The sequence below is a fragment of the Dermacentor variabilis genome, chromosome 11, assembly GCF_050947875.1.
Source record: "Dermacentor variabilis isolate Ectoservices chromosome 11, ASM5094787v1, whole genome shotgun sequence".
Taxonomy (NCBI): Eukaryota; Metazoa; Arthropoda; class Arachnida; order Ixodida; family Ixodidae; genus Dermacentor; species Dermacentor variabilis.
In genome coordinates, this window is record NC_134578.1 from 4,984,366 (window position 1) to 5,008,100 (window position 23,735).

Genomic DNA, 23,735 nt, shown 5'->3' on the forward strand with positions numbered 1-23,735 from the left:
TACACAACCAAGAACATTTCTTTATTATTGAGGTGAGGCACCATGCAATACTAATACTGCTACTCTGCTGGTGACTAACATCACAGATGGATGCAAGCCTAAGCTGCAACATGGTCACACTCGCAGTCAAGTTTCTGTGGCAACAGAGGGAAAGCTACGGAGGTAAAGTGCACACAAGAGCGCTGCTGAACATACAGTTTTAAATTCTCATTCATATTAGTTCAAGCTGGGAAACAGCAAACAAACATCTTATTTACTACAGTTCTTATACTAAAATTTAAGGCAAAATACACCATTCAATATTTTCACTTTTTCCATTTTTCACTTCAGCATTTAGGCAAATGCAAAGCTGTCGGAAGTGGAATCTACCCCGATTCAGTATCTATTCCAAGAAACTGCCAGACTGCCACATTCCTGCCAGACTGCATTGCACAGTAACTTGAGCAGAAGCTTTGCCCGTGTAGCTCTCCCTTCACTGTCACAGAGAGTTGTGCAGAAGTACAGCCCACAGGCCTGTACACAATATGAATGCATTGAGTAAAGTGAAAGGTTAGCAGACCCATGGAATAAAAGTAAAAACTTCTGACAAGGCAGTTGCATAGACCTTGCATCTGTAAATGTAATCTCAAGACAAGATGCAAGGAATTGATCTGGAAACAGTTTTCTCAGGGCTGAGGCTACCACAAAGACTTAACATACCATGTCCAGTTTCCTTTTTGTTAAAATATCATGCAAGACAGAGTGCACTTTCTTTTTCTCACTGAAAGATTTTGTGTGTGCTTTCAGAAAGAGTTTTGCATGCACGTAGAGAAAGCCGAGAAGAACAACACCGATAAGAACATATCCGCGCAACATACAACTCTGCCTACGTCTCAGTACTGCAAAACTAAGCTTCATTTTAACAAAATGCGTTGCTGGGCTAGTTGGTTCATTACTGAATGGAATAAAGGAAACCACAAACTTCAAATGGGATGGAACTCTGTCTTTCTTTCCATAACGTTTGAAGTTTGTGCTTACCTTTATTCCATTCACTAAGCTTCATTTGGAAGAAGAAAGCATTTCTCATTTTCCAAGGTTAGAGGTGTGACTCGGGCATAGGTAAAACCTGAAAATATATCTATTTTGGACAGTGTTGGTCAGGAGATTGCATCTGGTGCACCATGACAATGACAGTCATGGAACATAACAGCATGTCACCAGATGTTGACGGACCCATGTGTATTACTACAGCACTGCACAACATTTTATTTCAATGTTTGCAAACATGACCGAGATTTTTACCGAATAATAAATAGCCTTGTCTAAACATATAAATTCATAGATTGCTTAAAGACAAGGCATCCTTACTGAAGGAGTGCCAATTATTGAGTAGAAGTTAACAACACACCGTGCATCTTCCGTTGCACTCAGCTAGCAGCTGGTTTTCTCCGTACCCACTCAAATAAGTATTGTTATCCCTTATACTTGAAAAGAAATGAATATTCGACAACTTCAAACACTGAATTCACAAATAAATAGGAATTCAAGAACAACAAATATACTATTTGTATTCAAAATCTTAAGTATTCGTACACCCCATGAACACAAGATATAACAAATTATCAGATATAAGAAGCATATATCTAAAACATTTTTGCTGATATTAACATGTAATGAATATTGGAAATAATGAAGGTGTTTTCATGTTGGATGTGACTGTTATAACGAGGTTCGACTGTGCAACTAAACATTCCTCTTTCTCCGATGCTTGAATGTCGCATATTCAAGTCTGCTTAGCTAATAATGGATTTGGCAATGACACCTGGCTCGTTTTGACCACTACTGCCCTTTACTATGGAGAGAAATAATAAAAAAAATTAAACCCCGGGGTTGTATGAGCCAAAATCCCAATATGATTATGAGGCATGCTGTAGTGGGGGGCTCCGAATTAATTTCAACCACCTTCTGTTCAAAGAGGTAAAATGGTTTAGCTTCATGATAAACTGGTTGCCACGTAAATAGCTTGTAAATAAGGTTTACTTTCATTCCTTTAATAATGGAATCCTCTCTTCAAAGGGCCTGACAGATGTTCAACTTTTCGATTGCAAATGATCACCACCACGCACTTGTCTCAAAGATCAGCGACACATCTTTTGTGAAACAGAGGGCACGTACAGCCCAGCTCTGTTGCTTTTGAGCACAAGACAATTGAGAAGATTTTAGTACTACTCCTTTTGCCTCGCTACAAGTACTTAATTCCTTGAACACACCTTTACTGTAAGAAAGGTACAAATTGGCAATACCCATTTAGAGCCAAAAACAAAGCACAAGGACAACACAGGACAAGAGAGAAAACCGGAAGGGTGCTGCTGGCCTCTCTAATTGTCTCCCTTGTCTTGTCTCACTTTCAGGCTCAGTTTTTAGCTAAGATCACGTATCAACTGGCCCAGCAGCCCGTTTTGGTGCTACACCTATGGCCGTACCTAGGGCCCAATTTGGCCTACTAACTGGCACAAGCCACAAGGGTACTGGACACCAGTGTACATCAACATATAATTAAATAGTAAACAGAAATATCAACTGTTGTACGTATGCTCTATTCATCTGCAATATGCATACAAACACTTGACGTAATGAAAATGTGACTCGACAGGTGTGGCAGGCAGTAAAAAAAAAGAATAAAGTAATAAAAGTAATGTCATAACACAAACCACACTGCAAATTCAGGACAAACCAAATGTAAACTACAGTACCAGTTTAATGTGGACTGGTAAGCATCAGTGCATGGCCAAAGTTAATCAACAACATTTCATGCTATGCTGAAAGGTGCACCAAACATTGCAAAGCAGCAACGGTGGCAAAATTTTGAGAAATACTGGCATATAGATACTGCTGTGGTCAACCAGAACATTGCTTATTTATAGATATTAAAACTAAGACAACTAGAGGAAATTATGGTGCTGATATCATTCATCCACCATGGAACTATGTACTTGCCTCTCAATATCTCTTTAGACCAGTTAATAGCTAATACTTCACATCCAAAGCAAACCATTTTCCCGCATAATATTTAGTGAATCACTAATACAATTTTGAAGTAATGTGTCATAGAGTTAATATAATATCTGGCTACCAATACACCTAATGGGTAAGCAACTTATGAAAATGAAAACAATTTTTCTCATAATTTCTGAAAATGGATGAATAGTTGTACTTACACCCTAATAAGTGAGGCGAATTGCTGCTATATAGTAAGTTAACCATGAAAAATGAGCTCGAGAAAGTGCAAGAAGTGACAAGAATGCTTAAAGCCAAGGGGACGAAGTTAATACAAATGTGCACGTTGCACATAACTCCTGTGCTTGAGGGGCACACAGGCACCATCTCCAATTTCATGCATGTTTTCTCAGCATGGAACTTGTGGATTCAATTACGCACAGTGACATAGATGTCAGGTGCTAGTGGTATTTTTAAGATGCACATACGCTAAAAAAAACACTAAAAAGAAAAGTAACTTGAGCCGTTGTCAGTCGTCCCGACATTCAATACATCTTGCACATTAAGCAAGTTAAGTGCCATGTCAACTAAGTATAGAATCATAACGCTGGTCCTGCTCTATACTATTGCTTTGGGACACTTGTTTAGCTTACCCTACAAAACAGAAAAAAAAAAAAGCTGGTTTTACTACTGCAGGAGGATTAGCAAGTCAGAAAGGATGTAAAAAACAAAATATGGGTGGCAACAATGCTTTAAAGTTCCAACACCTTTTTGCTGTGGCCTCATCAATTTTGATGACATCTGCTTGAGCCCATACAATTTTTTATAGATGGCACATTGTACTATAAAGGAGCCAAAGACTGAACTTGGCAAGGTACGATAGCTCTTAGTGGGCCACAAAGACCCAAATACAAAAAAACTTAAAAATGTGAAATCAGTGATGTCCCACCGACATACTAGTGCTGCGGGCAAAATTCAGAATATGAAAGTTTGCCCTTCGTTTTCTCTGCTAGTAATCAATCCCTTACCATAAGATTGATGAAAATATGGTTTTCAAAATGTACTTTATCAGTCTAAATTAATCTAGTTTTTCCTTAGTGTCCCTTTAATTAGTTTACACAAATGCATACTTGCAGCAGTTTATTGTGAATTGTGCAGGAAAGCCTGTACTAGTGGTTTCCTTTCCTAGAGATCATTTTAACAGCACAAGACGGATGCATTAAGCTGGAAAGTCAGCACGGTAAATGAAAATAGATATATAGAGAATCACACCAAGCTGCACTTTTTCACCACAAATTCAGGAGAAGCTCATGAGGTCTCTTGGCAGCATTTGAGGAGGGTGTAAATGTTACAGGTCAGCAGGTAAACGAGAAGAAAGGGCACTAACCGAGGGGCCCAATATTTATTAATCATATCATAAGAAGCCAACAACACTGACACCAAGGACAACATAGGGGAAATTACTTGTGCTTAATAAATGAAATAAACGATAAATTAATTGAAATGAAAGTGGATGAAGAAACAACTTGCCACAGGTGGGGAATGATCCTGCAACATCCGCCACCAAGGTTTGTGAGTGGTGGCGCTGACTAACACTCCCAGGGTTCTACTAGGAAACATAAATACCCAAGAAAGTGGATGGGGAAACGGCACCGCAGTAGGGCAGCAGGTGTCATTTTAAATGTGACAGCTTATTCATGGAAAAGCTGTGCAAATATTTAGGATAACTAAATACTGAATGAAATAGTTTAATTAATTTCACAAACTGGATGTACATCACAAAATTTTTTTTCTATGTAGGACAAAATACTTTAAAGCACAAAGTCAGGTTGGATGGACACCCCTTTAAACTGCTGAACTCTCTTGTAAAATGCAGGTCTTAATTCTCTTGTAAAACAAAAGCGAGTTCTAAAGAAATAGAATTACCATAGTGGTTCAAACACCAACATCAGAGATTTAACAAGTGTCCTCGTAACTGCATTAATCAACATTCATCAGAAGTGCATGAAAGCTAAGTATTTCCCTTGAGAAAAAGTGTAGTTTAGCAAGGTTACTAGAGAGACCTATAGTCTCATATTCAACGGAAACCCATCTGACGAGAAAGGACCACAACTGAACTAAACATACTTGCCAAACAAAATAAAAAATAAAAGAGATTCTGGCGTTTTAAGGCGTACCATAAGTATGAGTACCATAAGATACAGTTGACTTCCGTTATTTCGACCCTGACGGGACCGATGAAATAGATCAATTATCCAGCTGGCTGAATTAAAAAAGATGCAGAAAAAAATGCCAAAACACACTGCCGATTCAATTGGCAGTATTTTCCCGATTCTAACACGCACACGAATCAAAAGTGTGTCCACTTCTTATGAGGGCACGCAGAGGTAAATGTCAGGCAAATGTCTTTATCAGACACTGTGATCTACGATTATTGCTTGAAAACCTTCTCATGGCAGGCCAAGAATAGGCATTTCCGACAGGAGATGATGTGTTCAACACATTCACTGTTGCCTAAGCTCCACCAAGACAGGCGCTGCCACTAGAGGGGTCACTATTGGGGTCACCACAGGGGTCAGGCATGTGTGTGCTCATGGTCAAGTTCGAATTATCTGGCAAAGGCCAATTTTAGGATTTAAATAAGGAAAGTTTGGGCTCATAAATATGCATGGGCACTGGCCAGGACTTTTGGTCAGGGTCGAATTAAGCGGAGTTTAATTAACGGAAGTCTACTGTAATATTGATTCTGATGTTTTGGAGCTCCCTTGGATCATTGAGGGCCCCAAAACACCATAACCAACATTACTTTATTTCATTTAACGAGTGTGTTTTAGTACAGTTATAAGGACCTGTGTTCTATCAAGATAACGTAAGCCAAAACAATGAGCCAGTAAAACACCAATGGTGACATGGGCGGATGGTCAGTGTTTCCTCATCTTTATTCCACTGTCTATTATAGTTTAACCTCAATGTAACAAAGTCGGTAAAATCGGCAATTTGATTCTTTATACAAGAATTTTATTATATTTAAATTCTATCTTTCATGCAAATAAGTAGAGCAGCCAATGAATTTTTCTTATGTGGAAGGGGCGACGAAATTTTTTGAATTATCAGGAAATTGGAAAAAGCAAAATTGAATGAGAAAAATCATTTTGTTAAATTTGAGAGTCTGCGATGAAACATATGGTGTTATGCCTTGTCGACAATATAAAATTGGCGGTAAAAAGCAAAGCCAGCTATGCTTTTGCATCCACTCCACCCCCGCGGCTAATAGTGTTGCCCCCAATGGGACGATGCTATCATGAAAAGTGCTGGCAGCAGGAAGTGACTGCATCGTCTGCATCTCTTTTCAACATGTTTCTGGAACTCAAGATTATGCAACCTCCAGTGCTAAATGCGCAGAAAGACAGCACATGATGCCACATGCCACACTGTCTAAGCTTGCCCAGTCTTTGCACAAGCGGCAGATTACCTCTAAAGCAGGGCGCGTGAGCTGCGTATGTGCACAGCCATGCGCAGCCACGGCCACGCTAGAAAAGGCGCCCTTCCCCCCGCACCCTTCCTTCCAACCCTCATGCATGCTTGGTTACGTTACGGCAAGCTTGCTCCATTACTCCATTTCCCTTTGCTTGCATGGAAAGATGGCGCTCATCGAGCCACTGCCCTCCTTGGCGCATCCTTGCACGCTTTCACTAGCACCTAAAGCATACAGCACACAGGACACAATAGGATAATATCACATGTGGACTTTATACGAAACATGATGCTGCTCTGCTTCGGTGGTTGCTCTTAGATACGTGGCGGGCAATTTGAAAAGTGCGTTCGCAAGCAGCCACACGTTATTGAACCACTTGATCATCTGCATCCACAGAAGTATCCATTTATTGTCTCAGTATTCATTCCCGGTGGCAGTGAAATTTCATTATATTGAAATTGTGTATAAACATGCTTCATTATATTGAGTTGCAAAATATATGGTGTTCCACGGACAAGAACTAATAAAAATTTGATATTTCAATATATTGAGAATTATGTTATACTGAAGTTCGTTATATCAAAGTTTAACTGTAGTCCAATGGTAATTACATTCTTCAGCTAGTACCAACTAAACTAAAAGCCAAGTAGTTTCAAAGGCCACCAGCATATATTGCATCCAAGTTCGGGCAGGTCTGTCCCTCCTGCCAAGTTAAAGCATACTCACTTTAGTCATTCAAGTTTGTTCATCTCTTGCCTAAAAATCCTGTGAAGCAAGTTAGAACCACTGCCTCCAAAGCACTGCACTCCTGTGTGGCACAACACCCAAGTACTGCTCATGGTTAAGCCCCAAGACTAAGTCGTAGCCACAGCTCTTCAATCTGCTCAGCTGTGAAAAATTTCATGTGAGACCTGGCACACTCTCAAGATTTCTTGAATGCCTTGTTAAAAGCACATCTGCTTGTCAGTTCTGTTGTTGTGAGAAGTCTTGGCAGAAGCTTGAAAATAGTCTAAGAGCACTAAGATACAACAGATCATTTTCAAGTGCAAACCAATTTACCCCAATTTACACCAGCTGCTTTAACCCTTTCTCTAGCAATTATAGATGTTGGTTATAGCTGACACCAGAATTTGCACCACTATAGCCAATGACGTGCATAGTTTTCATGAGGAATATAACTTGTAGTGTGAAGCCATTATGAGTGTATATACCCAGCTTGCTTTTAGTTGCAGTACTCAACACTAGAGGACAGCGCATGTCAACGTAAGCTCTATTGTATATAGTCTGTGTTTATTATGGGTTGCTTAAATTCGTTCACTACAAACATAGCCATCTGCACACCACATTTCTGGTAAATGTGGTAAAATCTTTGTCATTTCCTACAGTAAATAAAGGGTTAACATAAGCTTTCGCCAATGGCTCGAACGTACAGGGATGCACAGCCTAACTGATAAGAAATGACTAGAGATCACAATATGACATTTTACGAAGGGGATTTTACAACCGGTAAGATTGAAAAAGACGCTACGGTGAAGAAGGAATGGAAGTGGGCGGCTGTCAGCTGGAGCCAGCTTTGCTGTTGGCCGCGCCATCGTTGGCTGCGCCACCGCCCACAAACCGCTCGAACTTTTCGAGCCGGTGGTAGGGCAGCGTACGTGCCCGCTGCCAGCTGATGACAGAGATGACGGGTGCGCCGACAAGCAGAAAGCCAAAGATCAGTGCCAGGTAGCCATAGGCGAGCACAAACAGGGCTGCCCAGAGGCACTGGAGGGCCAGCACAGCCACCAGCGGCAGCGCACTCACTGCTGGATTTGCGGCGCCCGCACGTAAAGCCTGGCGCCTTCGCCACAGTGTGCATCCCAGGCAGCACACCAATGGCACATAGCACATCGCAATCTGCAAAAGTTCACCCCATTGAAGTTTGAGAAAGTTGAGGAATGCTGGGATGCTGTTCTGGACATTGATAAGTTCCTCCGTATTGTCTAATCCACCATCTTGTCAGCTCAGATTGGCTGAGAGGGCTGTTACAGCCTAAATGATTGGCTCAATATCCTGCCATTACAGAATTTTGCAATATGGCAGAATAGCACCCCTGGTCTAGTTGGTATTGGTACAAAAGCAATGTTGGAAAAAAAAGGCAGAAAAGAAAGAAAAAGAGAGAAAGTAAGAAAGAAAGGAAAAATAACAGATGTACACAAGACAACTTATGTTAAATGTTTAGGTGTGACAACCCCAAAACTACTAGCAAGGTGACAAAGCTAGAGCTTTTTTATATAAATAAATGAGCTTAAATCTTTCGAGGAACAGAAATGACAGTTGGGTGAGTTGGTAAGTATTAATGGTGAAATTCGTAGCGCGCACAATGGACAAGGACGCAGAGAAGATGGACACACTAGCACTTACTCACAACTGTTTATTTTTGGAAAGATACAAAACATAAAAGCGCCAGCTATCTCTACTGAGCATGTGCAAAACAAGTCATCAATTTTTATAAAAACAGATTACAAAGGTTCAAACAGTGAGTAACCTATGTCATTGTCAACCAGTATTTCTTGACCCTGATATTTTGCTTTCAGATAAAAATCAATTAAAATGTGAAATTACAGAAGCGTTCCATATAAGAAGGTGTGCTTTTCTGAAAAATTCATCAGTCAGTCATCAGTTGCTATCACTGACAAAGAATTTGTATTCTTGAATACTTCTTGAACCTTTGTATTCTGTTTTTATAAAAATTGATGACTTGTTTTGCACATGCTCAGTGCAGGTAGCTGGTGCTTTTATGTTCTGTCTCTTTCCAAAAATAAACAGCTATGAGTAAGCTCTCGTGTGTACACCTTCTCTGCGTCCTTGTCCATTGTTCGTGCTACAAATTTCACCATGAATACTTTCGAGCAACTCGGTTCCTTGGTCTCTTACTTCACATAAACTCTTTGACAAACCTTGTAATCAATTGGTGGAAATATCCGTGTGTACATTGTACATTGATGTCAGTGTGATGAACAGCCAAATGCTTTTTCCGTATGCTGTCCAGTAACATAATGTAAGGCACACCATCAACACCACCCTGTACTGGAAAGAACATGATCCCATACACATGTAGAAGCAGTTCTTTTTTTAAAGTTCAGTGGAAAGTTTTTCTGTATGCTGTCAGGACCCAGTAACGTACAGTAATGCAAGGCACGCCATCATCACCACCATGTACTGGAAAGAACGTGATTCCATAGACATGCAGAGGCAGTTCTTTATTCAATGTTCATTGAAGAGTACCCCAAAAAGGATACATCTTCCAAGCAATTCAAGAAAATGCGTTGTACGCTTTCATGTTTTGAACATATAAAGTAGTGAGCTTTTACACCGTAAAAATACAGTAAAACCTCGCTATAATGAAGTTGAAAGGGGAGCCACACTTGCTTACACCCATTACTTTGTTGAAATGATTATCCACCTTCACAGCTGACTCTGGCTGCCAGGAACAGTTAGTAGCCACTCGGCAAGCCGATGCGAAAGCTCAGTGCTCAACACTGAAGGACCATGACTGATGGGCTGCTGCCAAGTCTTTGTCAACAAGACTGATTTTTCTAATCTAGCTGTCATAATCTATCTTCTCCGTCTGTCACGGCGCGGCATTATTCGAGTCGGCGAAGCCCCGATCAACAGGCGGCAAAAGGCCATGAATATAGGAATCGGCGAGTAAGACTGGTATTGCCGGCCACTCGGGCAAGCGGCCGAAAAAAAGTCGAAAAGAGGTTTAGAGATTATTATTACTGTCTTTTTTTGTTGTTGTTGTCGGCGCGACCATGACACCCCGACAGCTGTTTGTAGGAACCCCTGTGTATTCTCTGCCCCGCGCGTGCATTGAGAAGCTTTATAAGACAGCAGGGATGCAAATACCCCGAAATATGTGGTGTCTCTGTGCAACCTCTACCAGCAGGGGAGGAATCACTCGTTCCCTTGCCCCTAATCAAAAGGGCGCGACCAAGACCTTGGGAGGAGCCGGGATGAAATTGGGTGAACTTAATTGGATCGTCACCAATATCTGCCATTCCGTGACCCAGGGAAAGGATAATTCATTTAAACGCAGGTTTTAGACCGAGCTAAGCAGTCTAGATGTTGAACCTGTGATCTGCTGAGAAGCGTCGAGCAGCTAGTGCCGTCCAGTATCGCTTGGGCCACCTAGCTGTGTCTGAACTTTGAGTGTCTAGTTGACGTAAGAGACGAAAAACCAATGTCCGCAACGAAGCTTACGGTAGTTCCCCTCAAGTTAGCTCAACCTGCTCGAGGGACGTCGTCAGATCTAGACTCCCAGGAAACCCGGCCCAGCAATCGCTTCAACCGCAATGAGATCGGCTCGCCAGTGTTCTTCAGGAAAGCTCTGCTGCCTACTCCACACTTTATGGACTTGCTGCTGCTGCCCGGCCATGTGTATGCCATCATTTGTTTTTGAACTCTAGAGGTTTAGTGGATTACCGTTAAGTGTATATTCTTGTGTAGTGTTAGTTTTTATACCCACTGTTAATTGCTTGTTGTATTTCTTTTGTTGTCATCATTGATCTATATTAATTGCATCATGTGTGTTAGTGTTTTTGTCTTTCTTTTAATTTGTGTATCGTTGTCAGTTGATAAATGAATTTTTTTTTTCTTTTTCCCGACTCTGACCTCTTCACTGTGTTCGCTTGAGTATTTTTGCTGTGCAGTTGGCGCAGTCCACTTATGTTTCAGAAGGTGGAGCAGCATAGAGCTATGGGCACAGCCCATTCGTGTTCGGAGGGGTGGAAGGGCGACAAGAGAGAGCTGCATGGAGATGGCTGGAAAATGAGTACGCGGCAGCTGTTGGAACAGCGGTCCATTGTGCAGCGACTTGAATTTTTTTTTTTCTTTTCAAGGATTTCACATTTCACTACCTTTCGGCTCGGACACCCAGCAACCAGACTTCATCTTTATAACCGATAATCCGGTGTCGGGGCATTGTAGTAAGCGGGTTATTTCACAATGGAATGGAAACAAGTCGATGGTGCGGCAGCTTCTCATTGTTATAACCGATATAGTGTTAGAACCGGTATCATTATAAGTGGGTTCGACTGTATTTCCCCCCTCCTATAAAATGCTCTTGGAGCAAATGTGGGTTTACATAACAAACAAACAAACAAACAAACAAACAAACAAACAAACAAACAAACAAACAAACAAACAAACAAATAAATAAATAAATAAATAAATAAATGTTACTGTTGGGTGGACAACAATTGTTTTATCCTTTCAAATGGTGTAAATTACAGCTTCTCCTACCCAATGCTCCATGCAAAAATGGCAATGTGCGCATTTAAAGAAAGGCTAGCATTGCTTTTAATAGACACGTTTAACCACATATAGAACCATATCAGGCAGAAATGTGACAGCACTCACAAAAACCATGCCATAGAAGTAGGAGAGTCCACCGGGCAGGAATGTGCCGTAGACAATGATGCCCCAGACAAAGCAGGCACCCAAGTGGCCCTCCACCATCTCACCCACAAACCATGGTCCTGGGCATAAAATTGAGGTGAGAATAATTCAATCGGCACTTGTGGCAAGCAGAGAAAAAAGAAAGCATCAGCAAACAGAATGGAAGTGATGGATATAAGACAGCTTTGATGATATTACTAGTGGCCTTCCATATTGCAGAGGTAAGTAGTCATTGATTGATTGTGGCTCTGTAGCTGGGACTGTACTGTGGCTCAGAAAGTGACCGCCCAAGAATTCATGAACTCTGCTTCAAGAATGCTGATTTAGGTGCCATCAACAGGCCTCGTGTGGATTCAGCATTGCCAGATGCAGATTTGTGTGAAGGGGCTGTATTTTCGCTCGATCACTTTTGGGGATACGAAATACAATCATTTATGAGCTGTGCACCAGGCGTGTCGTCGTGTATGGGCTACAGCATGCACTGGAGGAATTCTGTTGCATTCGTGGCATGCAGTCGCACCTTATGTGGTGCCGAGTTACATGAAATTTTGCAACAGTGATATTATTTCCGAAAGTGGTTTACCATACTGCTCCATGGCAGTGCCCCCATCACTGTTCGACACATGAGGCACACTTTGTGTTGTAGGCAATGCGGCTCTATAGACTTAAGCACGGCTTGACAATGTAGGCTAATGGCATTTTGACAGTAAAGTTTGTGATACATTTCCCGCCTGTGCTGTCTCGTTTTGCAACAATGAAATTCTCGTTAAAGATAATTTTTTTGCTTTTCCGGTCGATTGTGTTATTTATGGGTTCAACGGCATAAGAAAAAGAAAAATTTGTATATATACAGTCACCGACCAATATGGTAATTCGGACAGCTACGTGACGCCGCCAATGGCCCCATGGACTTAATGTGTAAAGGCAACCAATATTTTGGACAGCCTCCAGCTCTACATTCGATACTCCACCCACGGCTGTAGCATACGCCAACTCTGCCGCCATTATCTTCGTGGCAAACTCGATGATACACCAAGTATGGCCTCAGAGATTAGAGACTAGATGGTAATTTCTGAGGCCTTGTCTTGGTCGCCACTCTACGCCTCAGATTTACACTGCAGCTGCCAATCTTCAAGGCTTTGCCTGAATTGTGAGGTCGCATCAACACCACGATCATCACATCCTTTTCCGGCACCCCCCGTGCATGGCCCACTATTGCCATTCTGTTTGTTGAGTTTGCATTGCAGACAGCGTTCTGCAATGCTGTGCTTGTTTGTTTAGCTTGTGTTCGAGATAGCACTCTGCTGGCTCCAAGAAGTCTTTCTCGTGAAGTTACAGATAGGCCGTGTCAAATGGCACCAATGGTGCCCTTGCAGTTCGACTCCAAATGAGTCTTGAGTCACAGTCCGAATGAGCCCAACTCCGCAACTGAAGAGGTTGAACTGCCGCCTACCACAACAAGCTCAAATGTGGACATCATTGATGACCCATTAGGCTGTGGTGTGCCTATTTCTGCCGCCGTTAGATTTAAAGACTTTGCAGGCGTTGACAGCGCAGTTTCATTGTGTGCCGAACTGAACAATGAAATAATTGAGCAAATTCTCCCACCGTCAAACAATGGCATGGATGATGATGTGCAGTGTGCTCTGGAGCCTTCCACATGCACATGTGACTCAAGCCTTTGCAGTCCTTGCATCGGCGTACAGCGAAACTCCAAACTGGTAGAAATAGCGGCGGACTTGGTTGCACGTAAGCGGAATTGTGTGCAGCAATGCATCGACCATTTGTTCCATGCACAGGGGCCTTAAAACGTAAATAAAGTGATCTCTTCTGGACACATTCGTTTTTTTAAACATTCAATAATTCGGACTTATTTAAGTTCCCCGCGGAGTCCGAATTGTCGGTCGTCGACTGTACAGCATATTTTCTCATCTCTAAACAAAATAACATAGTCTACTTCCATTAATGCTACCTTGGGACCAACGAAACTGACTGTATTATCCGGTGGTTCAAATTAAACAAGATGGGGAAAAGGTGCCAAAACACACTGCTGATGCATTTGGTAGTATTTGCCTGATTCTAACACATCTCCGAATCAAACGCACGCCTACTTTCTGTGTCCAAAGTAGAAAACTAATGTAAAAATGACATCAAAGATCCTAAAGGAAGTATAAATCTAACACACATCCCAATTTTTAGCAGAAAACATGGACAATAATTTAAAATCTGTTGCATAATGGCGGCTGCTTTTTAAAACTCTGCATTTGTTGTGACATAGTTACTAGCGCATAAAAGACTAACAGAAAAAAAGTGGGACAAGACAGAGCGTTATCCTTTTTTTTTTAAAGCCTTGTTTGCACTAGCAACTATGTCACAGCAAATGCATCAACACCAACTAGCCCACCATTCTACGCTAAAGTCAGCTTTGACACACAGTCTTTTTTTTTTTTTTGAAGTCAGTTTCGCCACAATACACTTCTGCTATGCGGTAAAGTATAGAAGCGCCACAAAAGTTTGGGAATAGTGTTCGATTGACCGTGCAGAAACTTGTCTACCCAATTTCTTAAAAATCAAAATAAATAAAAGGCACGTATTAAAATTGGGTCAATAATTTGTAATCCCTTACATTATAACTGAAATAAGTATTCATCAAAGTGCTTCCTCACCATGGGGGCTGAGTTATCAGAGAAAACCTATTTTCATCGCCTCTACAAAATGTCGGCAAACCTGCTCATTGAGTTGTGTGGGACTTTCCCACATCCCTTGACATTTGTCCTTTCGGCACAGCCTGCACTTACACTCAGTTTCCTTGCATGAGACACAAGCAATAGTTGGAGTTGGTGTTGTACGCAACTATGCAGCTGCAATGAGGAATGGCATGAGTATTGGGATGCGAGTGCCACCCGACGCCGTGGATAACTCGGGTGTGAGAGGAACTTGCTTCCTTCTCTTTTTGGCTGTGGGATGGCAGCGGGTGTACACCGACCATGCGCTCACCGGTGCACTTAGTGCAACTGTCTCGTGAAAGCTTTCCGTTTGGCTTCAGGGCATGGCATGGCATATGTGGACGTTTGCTTGGTACCCTTGCATAATGAGCTGAATGTTCTTGATACACCACCGAGTCGCCATCTAGGAAATGTTCCCTTTATATATATTTAACTTAGTTGGCACTGTTGAACAGATGGAGCAATAAATGCCCTTTTTGTGTGTTTACACTACTGTGTGCTGTGTCCCATTTCCAACAGCACTTGAAAACCACTTGGACCGTGAGATACACATGAGTCTAAGTCAACTAAAGTGAATCCTCAAGGATTTCAGGCTGAGACCGAGTTGAAGCGAGTCTGTGCAGGTATCACGCTATACAGCTGGGTGCCACCGTATCACTCAAGAGTATCTCTGTGTACACACACGGGGGTTGAGGCGGAGATTACTACATTTTGCACTTACAACTTCCAGGTCAGGTACAAGCGTGCACGCACGTCTTGCGTGTCATGCCTCGACACAGCTATCTTGTACTCATGCGCTTTTATGCATTACAGACCCTTCGTAAATGCAAAAGGCTGGGAAGTTGTTTAACACAGGGCTGTACCTATGGCCAGGTAGAGAGGCAGGGCGAGCAATGGCCAGAAGAGCACGTCCACCGAGACCAGCAGGTGAAGGTTTCGGGTGAAGCAGCCACAGCACAGACGACGACCTGGACTGAGATCAGGAGGACCCACTGCCAGGGGCACAAGTACAAACACAAATGCTGCGGTTACACACTGTATTCAACAATGCCCTTCATGGCACATGCAATGTGCTTTGATGCCACTGTACCAAGCGTTGTGTGATAATAAGTGCTAGATGTACGCAAATGTTCCAGCTAAGCTGCTGGCTGACTACCCCTCAAATTTTGCTCAAAGGCCACATTTTGAAGTGGTTTCAGCTTAACCACACAAAGCCCATACACCATTCCTAATCAAGGAAAACTGAAACAACTTTATTACCATTTTTTTTTCATCATCAACATCATCTTATTTTATACAACCAATACAACAAAACATGATTGGACCCATAGCCAGCTCGGCTAGTGAAAGGTCCAAATACAAGATATTCACTAAAGAAATGGCAGACATTCAAACTACATGTACAAAAAGACGTGAGATACTACTACAATAGCAGTATTGCAAATATGTAAAGCGCATACATATTCTGAAAAACAACAAAAGATAGGTTTATGAATATACAAAACCAAACACAAAGGTATTTAGTCCCACAGTTCTGGACAGACAAGAAAAATGTTGTTCAATAAGGCCGAAAAATTATGTTTGAGTTTGATGTCATCGGGAATCTCATTCCATACCTGAGCACCATTGTATTCTAATAGCCTTTGACCTTAAGTGTTATGACAAGGCGGTAGGTTAAATCTATTATTAGTGGCGGCTCTTGTTTGTCTCAGCGGTGATCTACACAGTGTAAGAGGAAATGGATCATTAGTTCTTATTACTGTGTTTATTATTTGAGCTATCTTTAGTTTGTATGCAACTGATACCGGTAATATTCGCAGTTCTTGAAAGAGTGGTTGACTAGCGTTGGTTGTCTTACTGGCTATGGAGAATACATTCTTATAAGAAAAACACAGAAATGTTATTCGAACTAAAAATTGACATTATGATCCTAACATAAGTGAACAGGGTGTAATCTCCAGAGCCACATCTATAGATCCCATATGAATTATAGCATGATGCGTGATTTGTCCCAACAATGCAGGCTGTGCTGCCATACATTTCGGTAATGGATTTTTCATCGTGCTATGCTAAAATCATCGAACAGGAGCACCATATGCCCTGGCATATCTGGACTCGCTCATCAACCTCAATGACATTGCCCACTCCCAGGCACACGTACTAACTCTCCGCGTGGGAGGAGGAGCCTTGTCACAGTCCAATGTCCATGAGTTCTGGGACACTCTGTTCACCTTTAATGAATTCACTCAACATTTCTATCTGCAGAGTAGAATCTTTCCTCTACCACATAAAAAGCTCACAAGACCTCAGGCTATAACCCTTAGGATGCTTCAGACTAGCTCTTATCCTAGTCTGGCCTTCATGCACTGTTTATTCCCGGATGTATTTAGCTCACAGTGTCCGAGATGCGGGGGGACATGGACATGCAATTTAGATCACACGTTCTGGTGGTGTCCCTCGTTATGAGAGGATCAGGACATCACTGAACAGAATTGGAACTCGGCCATCAAGAGCTTGGAATACCATTGTCAGCTTTGGGCTGTCCCAAGAGCCTGCGATGAGGCGGTTAGGTTTGTCCTCCACGTGGGAGCGGCCTGCGGTATCGCCCTAAGGTGCAGCACTTCTTAGGATGCTTTTAATAAAGTTCTGTGTATCCGTATAGTGATGAATTTAATTGGTTTGCCATGCTATCCATAACTAAATCTTGGCTCCAGCCTATCAAGAACGCTACTTAGGCTTTTCCATTACTGCTTAAATCAGCCTTTCAAGGTTGCAAATATGATGTGTTTGGCATTATGTGGCTAAAATCACATTTGTGAGCATTACTTCCTCGTTTAATTACTTGCTGAAGTGCTTGTCATATGTAGCAACCAACACCACTAAAAAGTCAATCTTGCCATGACAGAATGGTGGCGCCATCTGTCACTGCTATGATAGAACGTGGCTTACACCTATATCTAAAGAACAAGTAATACCTCTGTTTAAAAGAGACTAAAAGATTCTGTCTAATTATCACCTGACAATCATTCCACCATGTTTCTTGTAAAATAATAAAAAAACTAATCAGTAACCCTTTCAGCATCTCTGACAAACCAGTACATTTTCGCGCTTTATTAATCTGCAGAAGGTTTTATACCACACCAAAAGAGCATTTGCCATTATCCGTGTCATTTGTTTCACTTCTGCACAAACAAAAATGAACCATTCAACAACCCGAAAATTCAATTTTTACATAAAAGAATTTTTTAATAATAAGCTGGTATTCATGATTTAAATAAAGCTTTTTGACACCATTAACCGCACCTATGTGTAGGCAAAATTTGAATACCTAGTAATTTGTGGGCCTACTTAAAGGGGCCCTCACCCCTTGGGCTTGGTGAAATGACACAGTCAGCGGGTAGCACACATTGTTGTGAACATCTCAGCCAAGTTTTGCTGTCGTACGCGGTGCATGGAGCTTGCAAGCCGATTGCAAAGTCACCTTTCTCTCAAAAGCTCTCTTTTCAACAGAAGGCCCTGTCCTCTCTTCTAGGTGCCTTGTTTCATCATTGGACACTTTATTTCACCATTCCCTTAGACTGCTGCTATTGGCCGATAGCTGACATCAAGCTGTAGATGGATACACTGCATATATACCGTGGTTGCCACGAGGTCCTGCCACGGGTCCACTGGCTAAGCATACTGCAGCTCGCTGAGGGCAACCGCATTTGGCTTATGCTTAGTGCGGCCAGAGTCCTTCCATGTTTTTCTGGTCACGAAACTCCGCCGTCACGCTATGGGAGAGGTTCATATGCTGCCCAAAGGTGCCGCGACGCGGCGCCACTGTGCCACAGAGGGCATCGTTCGCGTACCGAAATGCGTGTGCAGTGCGAGGCGAGCTGACTTTTCGGGTACGTTCTGTGCATGTGCTGTGCTATTTTTCGAGTGTTGGGCTGTTTGGTTGAAGTGGTGGGGTGGGACAACGATGCCGAACACGTGTTGCGTGCCTGGGTGCCGTTCCGGCTACAAGGGCACGACCGAAAAGGTGTCGTTGTTCTGTTTACCTAATAACAAGGAGCAGCACGAGAAATGGAAGCGGGCCATACCGCGGCAGGAAAGTGGCGGTTTTAATTTCGAATCGAAGTATACACGTGTGTGCGCGAAACACTTTGACGCCTCGGACATCGTCACTGCGTACAATTTCAACATCAACGGCGACGACGTGTCCCTGGAGCGTGAGAAGCCGACGCTGAACACATTTGCTTTATGCTTTGTTGCAACCTCAATTTGTGTTATACCAGGATAGAGTAGTTCACAGCAATAGCGCCCTTACCCCGACCATCTATGAAAGGTATAGCATTAGAATTCCTTTAAATGCAAGTGTTAAAACAGAATAATATGCATTGTTTTATTTTCCATTGTCCTTTAGTCTTGGCTAATGATGGGCTACAATTCTTCAATTGCACGTACTTTTAAGTCTATAAGCTGCTATGAGTAAGAAGGTTATTAGCACACTGTTAGCTACATTTGTATTGTGATTTGCTGAGCAAGTTTTGTCTGCATGTTTAAGTAACAGCTGAAGAAGTAGAAAGGTGGTATCTTTAACAAGCCATTTAAAAAAAATTGCTGTATTTGCGATGTGGCTACTTGTGTTCGTTTGAGAGTTCTTTAGCCGTGTGTTATGAAATGCTTATGCTTTACACTTTCTTGTTTATAGAAACAATCGTCTATGCATTCTGTACTTATTGCCATTCGTTTGCTGGTGTTTGTTTCCTGCCTCCCAATGCATACCTCTCACGTTTGATCTTATTTCTTTATGCGTATTATATCAGTGTCATGCTTTTAACAAACTTCTTGCATTGTGAATGGTGGACCATTTGTGACCGGACGCCTCCGTGCTATCTGTATTTCGCTCCGCTTATTTTACATGATGAATAAATGATCGTGCTTGTATTTTGTTTTTGCACCAACACGTTTTATTTATTTTCTTAATCGAATTATAAAGTTCTTTTTCATTTTTCGACCATGATAAGAATATCAGGACCGGTGATTGCAGCATTTTAACATATTGTAAATAGTTGCGAATTAAGAACCAAAATACCTAGTCTCGTCGTTTCTGCGTCGAAACCACGAGCAGTGAAGTGCTGAGCTTACTGACGCTTCTAAACGACTGCTTGCTAAGGCAATTGCCTAATTACAGCTAGTTTCAACTGTGCAGGTCCTAACACTTCAGGTTCGCCTTAATCCGTTGTTAAAAGCCGCACCGAAGGCATTTAGCAGGATGCGTTGTTGGGCAAGTTGGTTCATTGTAATAGGAAACATTGGTTGCGCTTTCTAGACAATCACATGTAAGAAGACAGGACAGGTCTGTCTGTCTGTCCTGTCTTCTTACATGTGATTGTCTAGGAAGACATTTAGTAGCGAAGTTCGTCTTGCATTAATTCTACCTAAATCTTATTCAGAAATGACATCCCTTTGCAAGAAATCTTAAGCGCATGGAGCAGCTCAGTTCCCTTTTCTTTGTCATTAAGTATTCTACGGTAGCAGCCCTTTGCAATAGCAATTTCATTCTTTTGATCTCGTTATAAGATGCTGCCCACAGAGTCCTTCCATGCCACAGTTTAACAGAAACTGAACAGCTGTGCTCGGCGAACAATCTGGCGCTACGCGCAACGGAGAATTGGCGCTTACTCCTCTGGTGATAAGTGGGACCACTGGCGTTTTGTTGCGAATGCACGGTGTTTAATTTAAGGCAAATATTTTTAGTAGCGAAGTTCGTCTTGCATTAATTCTACCTAAATCTTATTCAGAAATGACATCCCTTTGCAAGAAATCTTAAGCGCATGGAGCAGCTCAGTTCCCTTTTCTTTGTCATTAAGTATTCTACGGTAGCAGCCCTTTGCAATAGCAATTTCATTCTTTTGATCTCGTTATAAGATGCTGCCCACAGAGTCCTTCCATGCCACAGTTTAACAGAAACTGAACAGCTGTGCTCGGCGAACAATCTGGCGCTACGCGCAACGGAGAATTGGCGCTTACTCCTCTGGTGATAAGTGGGACCACTGGCGTTTTGTTGCGAATGCACGGTGTTTAATTTAAGGCAAATATTAAAAAGCGGAGCCCACCGAAGCGTTGAGGCGAACGGCGATGACGAAGAAATCCGGACCGGGACCGCCCGGCCGTGTACAGCGGACGCACTTCGACGGGGGCGAAATGCAAAACACCCGTTTATTTAAATTTAGGTGCATTTTAAAGGATCCCAGGTGGTCAAAACTAATCCCGAGTCCCCCACTACGGCGTGCCTCATAATCGTATCGCGGTTCTGGCTCTTCAAATTCCAGATCTTTCTTCTTTTTGGTCTGAGACCGCCGCAAGCTCCATGTTATGAGCGGCTTTTTTTTTCGTCCCGTGCGCTCATATCATCGCAGAAGACACGCTCAGGCAGTAATTTAATTATATTCAATGTTAAAAATAGTTACGTGAAACTAAAGCGATCGTTGAGGAAGTTGAGAAAGCTAGAATACCGAGGCTGCCCCACACACAACCACAGCGGTAGCGGCGTTCGCATGCCCTCTCATGCACGGTTGCGCCTCTAGCGGCGGGCGCTGGCGCTATATGAAACTGAGGCGGCAGTTTCGTGACCAGAAAAAACATGGAAGGACTCTGGTGCGGCATAGGAACCAAAGGCGGAAGTCGTGGCGTGTACGTTAACATCCAAAATGAAATTTGAGCTGCGCGCCACGGTGACATTTAGAAGGCGGAGCGTTGTGGGCCCGCCCCACTGCGCCTTTGCAGTGCAAGGCATTGAAAAAAAGAATGGGAGTACAGTGGAGGTGGTTGTTTTACTTTCAATAACTCCACTTTTGCTGAACACATTGAAGTACTTTTTGTGGCAAACCATATCTGAAATAGCCTATTTTCACTTCAAATGCCTTTCTCCACTACGATAAAAGGTGGCTCAGGGCCCCTTTGAGCGCTCTTACAAAGCTACTTTACCAACTGAGCTCAAGTTGTCAGGTAAGCAGATGTTTCATCTTTGCCAAAAACAGATACCAGGGCATTTTGCAAGAATCAATTTTGGGCCCTTTCATGTTTCTTATTTACATCAATGACATACCATCATTTATTAACTATGTATTCTAACTGCATCCGTTTTGCTGACGACACAACCATATTTCATGACAATTAATAAACGTAAACAGTCACGTAGCGTGGCTTAATGCTGATGTCATAAATATTGTTTCATGGTGTAATAATAACTTACTAAATATGAACCCTGCTAAAACAAGCTTTATGTTATTTCATTTCTACTAAGAAATGCCTACAATAATTCATGAACATCATATAAATAAGTGTGTCATGCCTCTATGAATTTACAGTACTCAAGTGAAATCAATTATAATTATGGCTGCTTTTGGTTACCTGTGCACACATCCAAACAAGGCATTGTTTCCAGCAGCAAATTCTGAAATCGACTTACTATGCTTTCATCATGGGGCAACACATACCCCACAAACCTGTCATCTACCACCAACCATCAAAATTCCAAGCAGTTGAATTAATCTCTCTGTTCTTACAGAGTATCTGCACTATTCATTTCCTGCAGTCAGGAAGGTATATTAATGCCATTATTCTTTAGGGACTTCACCCTGCCTTTGGTTTTTCTGTCTGTCGGTCCATATTTGACCTTTTTCACATCAACTTGGATCACTGAGTAGCCCATCATCTAATGAGTAGTGCATTGGGCTGTTGTGCTGGGATAAATGGTTTGAAACCAACTGTCGGACATGTTTTAATGCAATCTGCATTCTTCAGGAACCTCAAGTTTGTGGTATGTTTGTACAGTTAAAACTTGATATAACGATATAACGAATATAACTAAATTCTCTAGTTAACGAAGTATTTTAACTTTTCATAACCTCTTGTCCATGGAACAACATATATATAGAAGCTCAATATAACAAATTGTTTTTATATGCGATTTCATCATAATGAAATTTCACTGCTACTGCAAAAGAATGCCGAGAAAATAAATGGAAACTTCTGCAGATGCCCATGATCAAATGATTGAACTACAAGCAGTTGCTTTCAAACGCACCTCTCAATCTGCGCACCGTGTGACAAGAGCAACCGCCGAAGTGGAGCCGCATCATGTTCCGTATAAAGTACAAGTGCGATAAGATCCTATCGTGCCATGCGCACTGTGTGCTTTAGGTGCAAGTGAAAGTGTACAAGGGTGAGACAAGAAAGATGGTGGCTTCATGCATGCTCCCTTCCCGCGCGAGCAAAGGGAAAGAGGGGAGGCGAGCGAACTCGCAGTAATGGGATCATAGTCGTCTGTATATTGTCTATTACCAATTCATTGTATTTAAAGAACAATAAACTGAAACTGAAGTATACACAAGGAGACAAGGACGTGAGGGTGGAGCGGCAAGAAGTTGGCGCGCATCTCAGTCATAACTGCGCCTGGCTGTAAATGAGGCTGAGCGCACACGCAGCCACGCACCCTGCTTTAGAGGCACAGTAAAAGCTAATTCAAATTCCACAAGAATGCTACGAAAATTCGAATTATACAAAATTTGAACAAATGAAAGTCAGAGAAAAAAATCGCTCGGTCAAGGGGCGTATATAGTCCGACATGGCGTGAGCATGCACGCACACACGCTATGTCATGTTGGCATGAACAACCATGTATATACTTCGAATCACTGGCACAGGCAGTGAGTGTAACCAGACACGGCCAACTTGGTCCAATGTGCCCGATGTTGAGATGGCTCTTGCTACATCCATGCGTTCATAGCGCTAACTGGCACAGAGATAAAAAAAAATTACAGTTTCACCTGAAAAGGTGAGACTGAACAGATAGCTATATGAAGTAAGGATAGTAGTTTTATCAGCCATATAAACTTGTAAACACTCGCTTACTAACTAAATTAACAAGCTTGGTGTCATGGGCGCACAGGTAAGCATGAACACATCTCGCTCGATGACCGCAGAAACTCATAGAAAAACACTGGAGTGAGGAAATGCAGCATTAGCAGTGAGTGAATTGACCTTTGTACAACTCTCACTTCAACACGAACGAAACGTAAAATGTGCATAGTATACGAAGCTACCGGCACTATGCGCACTCTGGA

The 23,735-nt window shown here is 42.2% G+C and overlaps 1 protein-coding gene across 1 annotated transcript in view; it reads right to left on the bottom strand.

Annotated features, from left to right (window-relative positions):
• LOC142563152 (transmembrane protein 62-like) overlaps positions 1 to 23,735 on the bottom strand; it is a 60,342-nt gene continuing 36,607 nt past the window's right edge. Inside the window, exons 12-14 of the mRNA XM_075673698.1 lie at positions 15,483 to 15,611; positions 11,855 to 11,973; positions 1 to 8,347 (exon numbers count right to left, since the gene is read on the bottom strand). Of these exons, the coding sequence (XP_075529813.1) occupies positions 8,009 to 8,347; positions 11,855 to 11,973; positions 15,483 to 15,611 (587 nt within the window). The 3' untranslated portion in view covers positions 1 to 8,008. The remainder of the gene's footprint in view (positions 8,348 to 11,854; positions 11,974 to 15,482; positions 15,612 to 23,735) is intronic.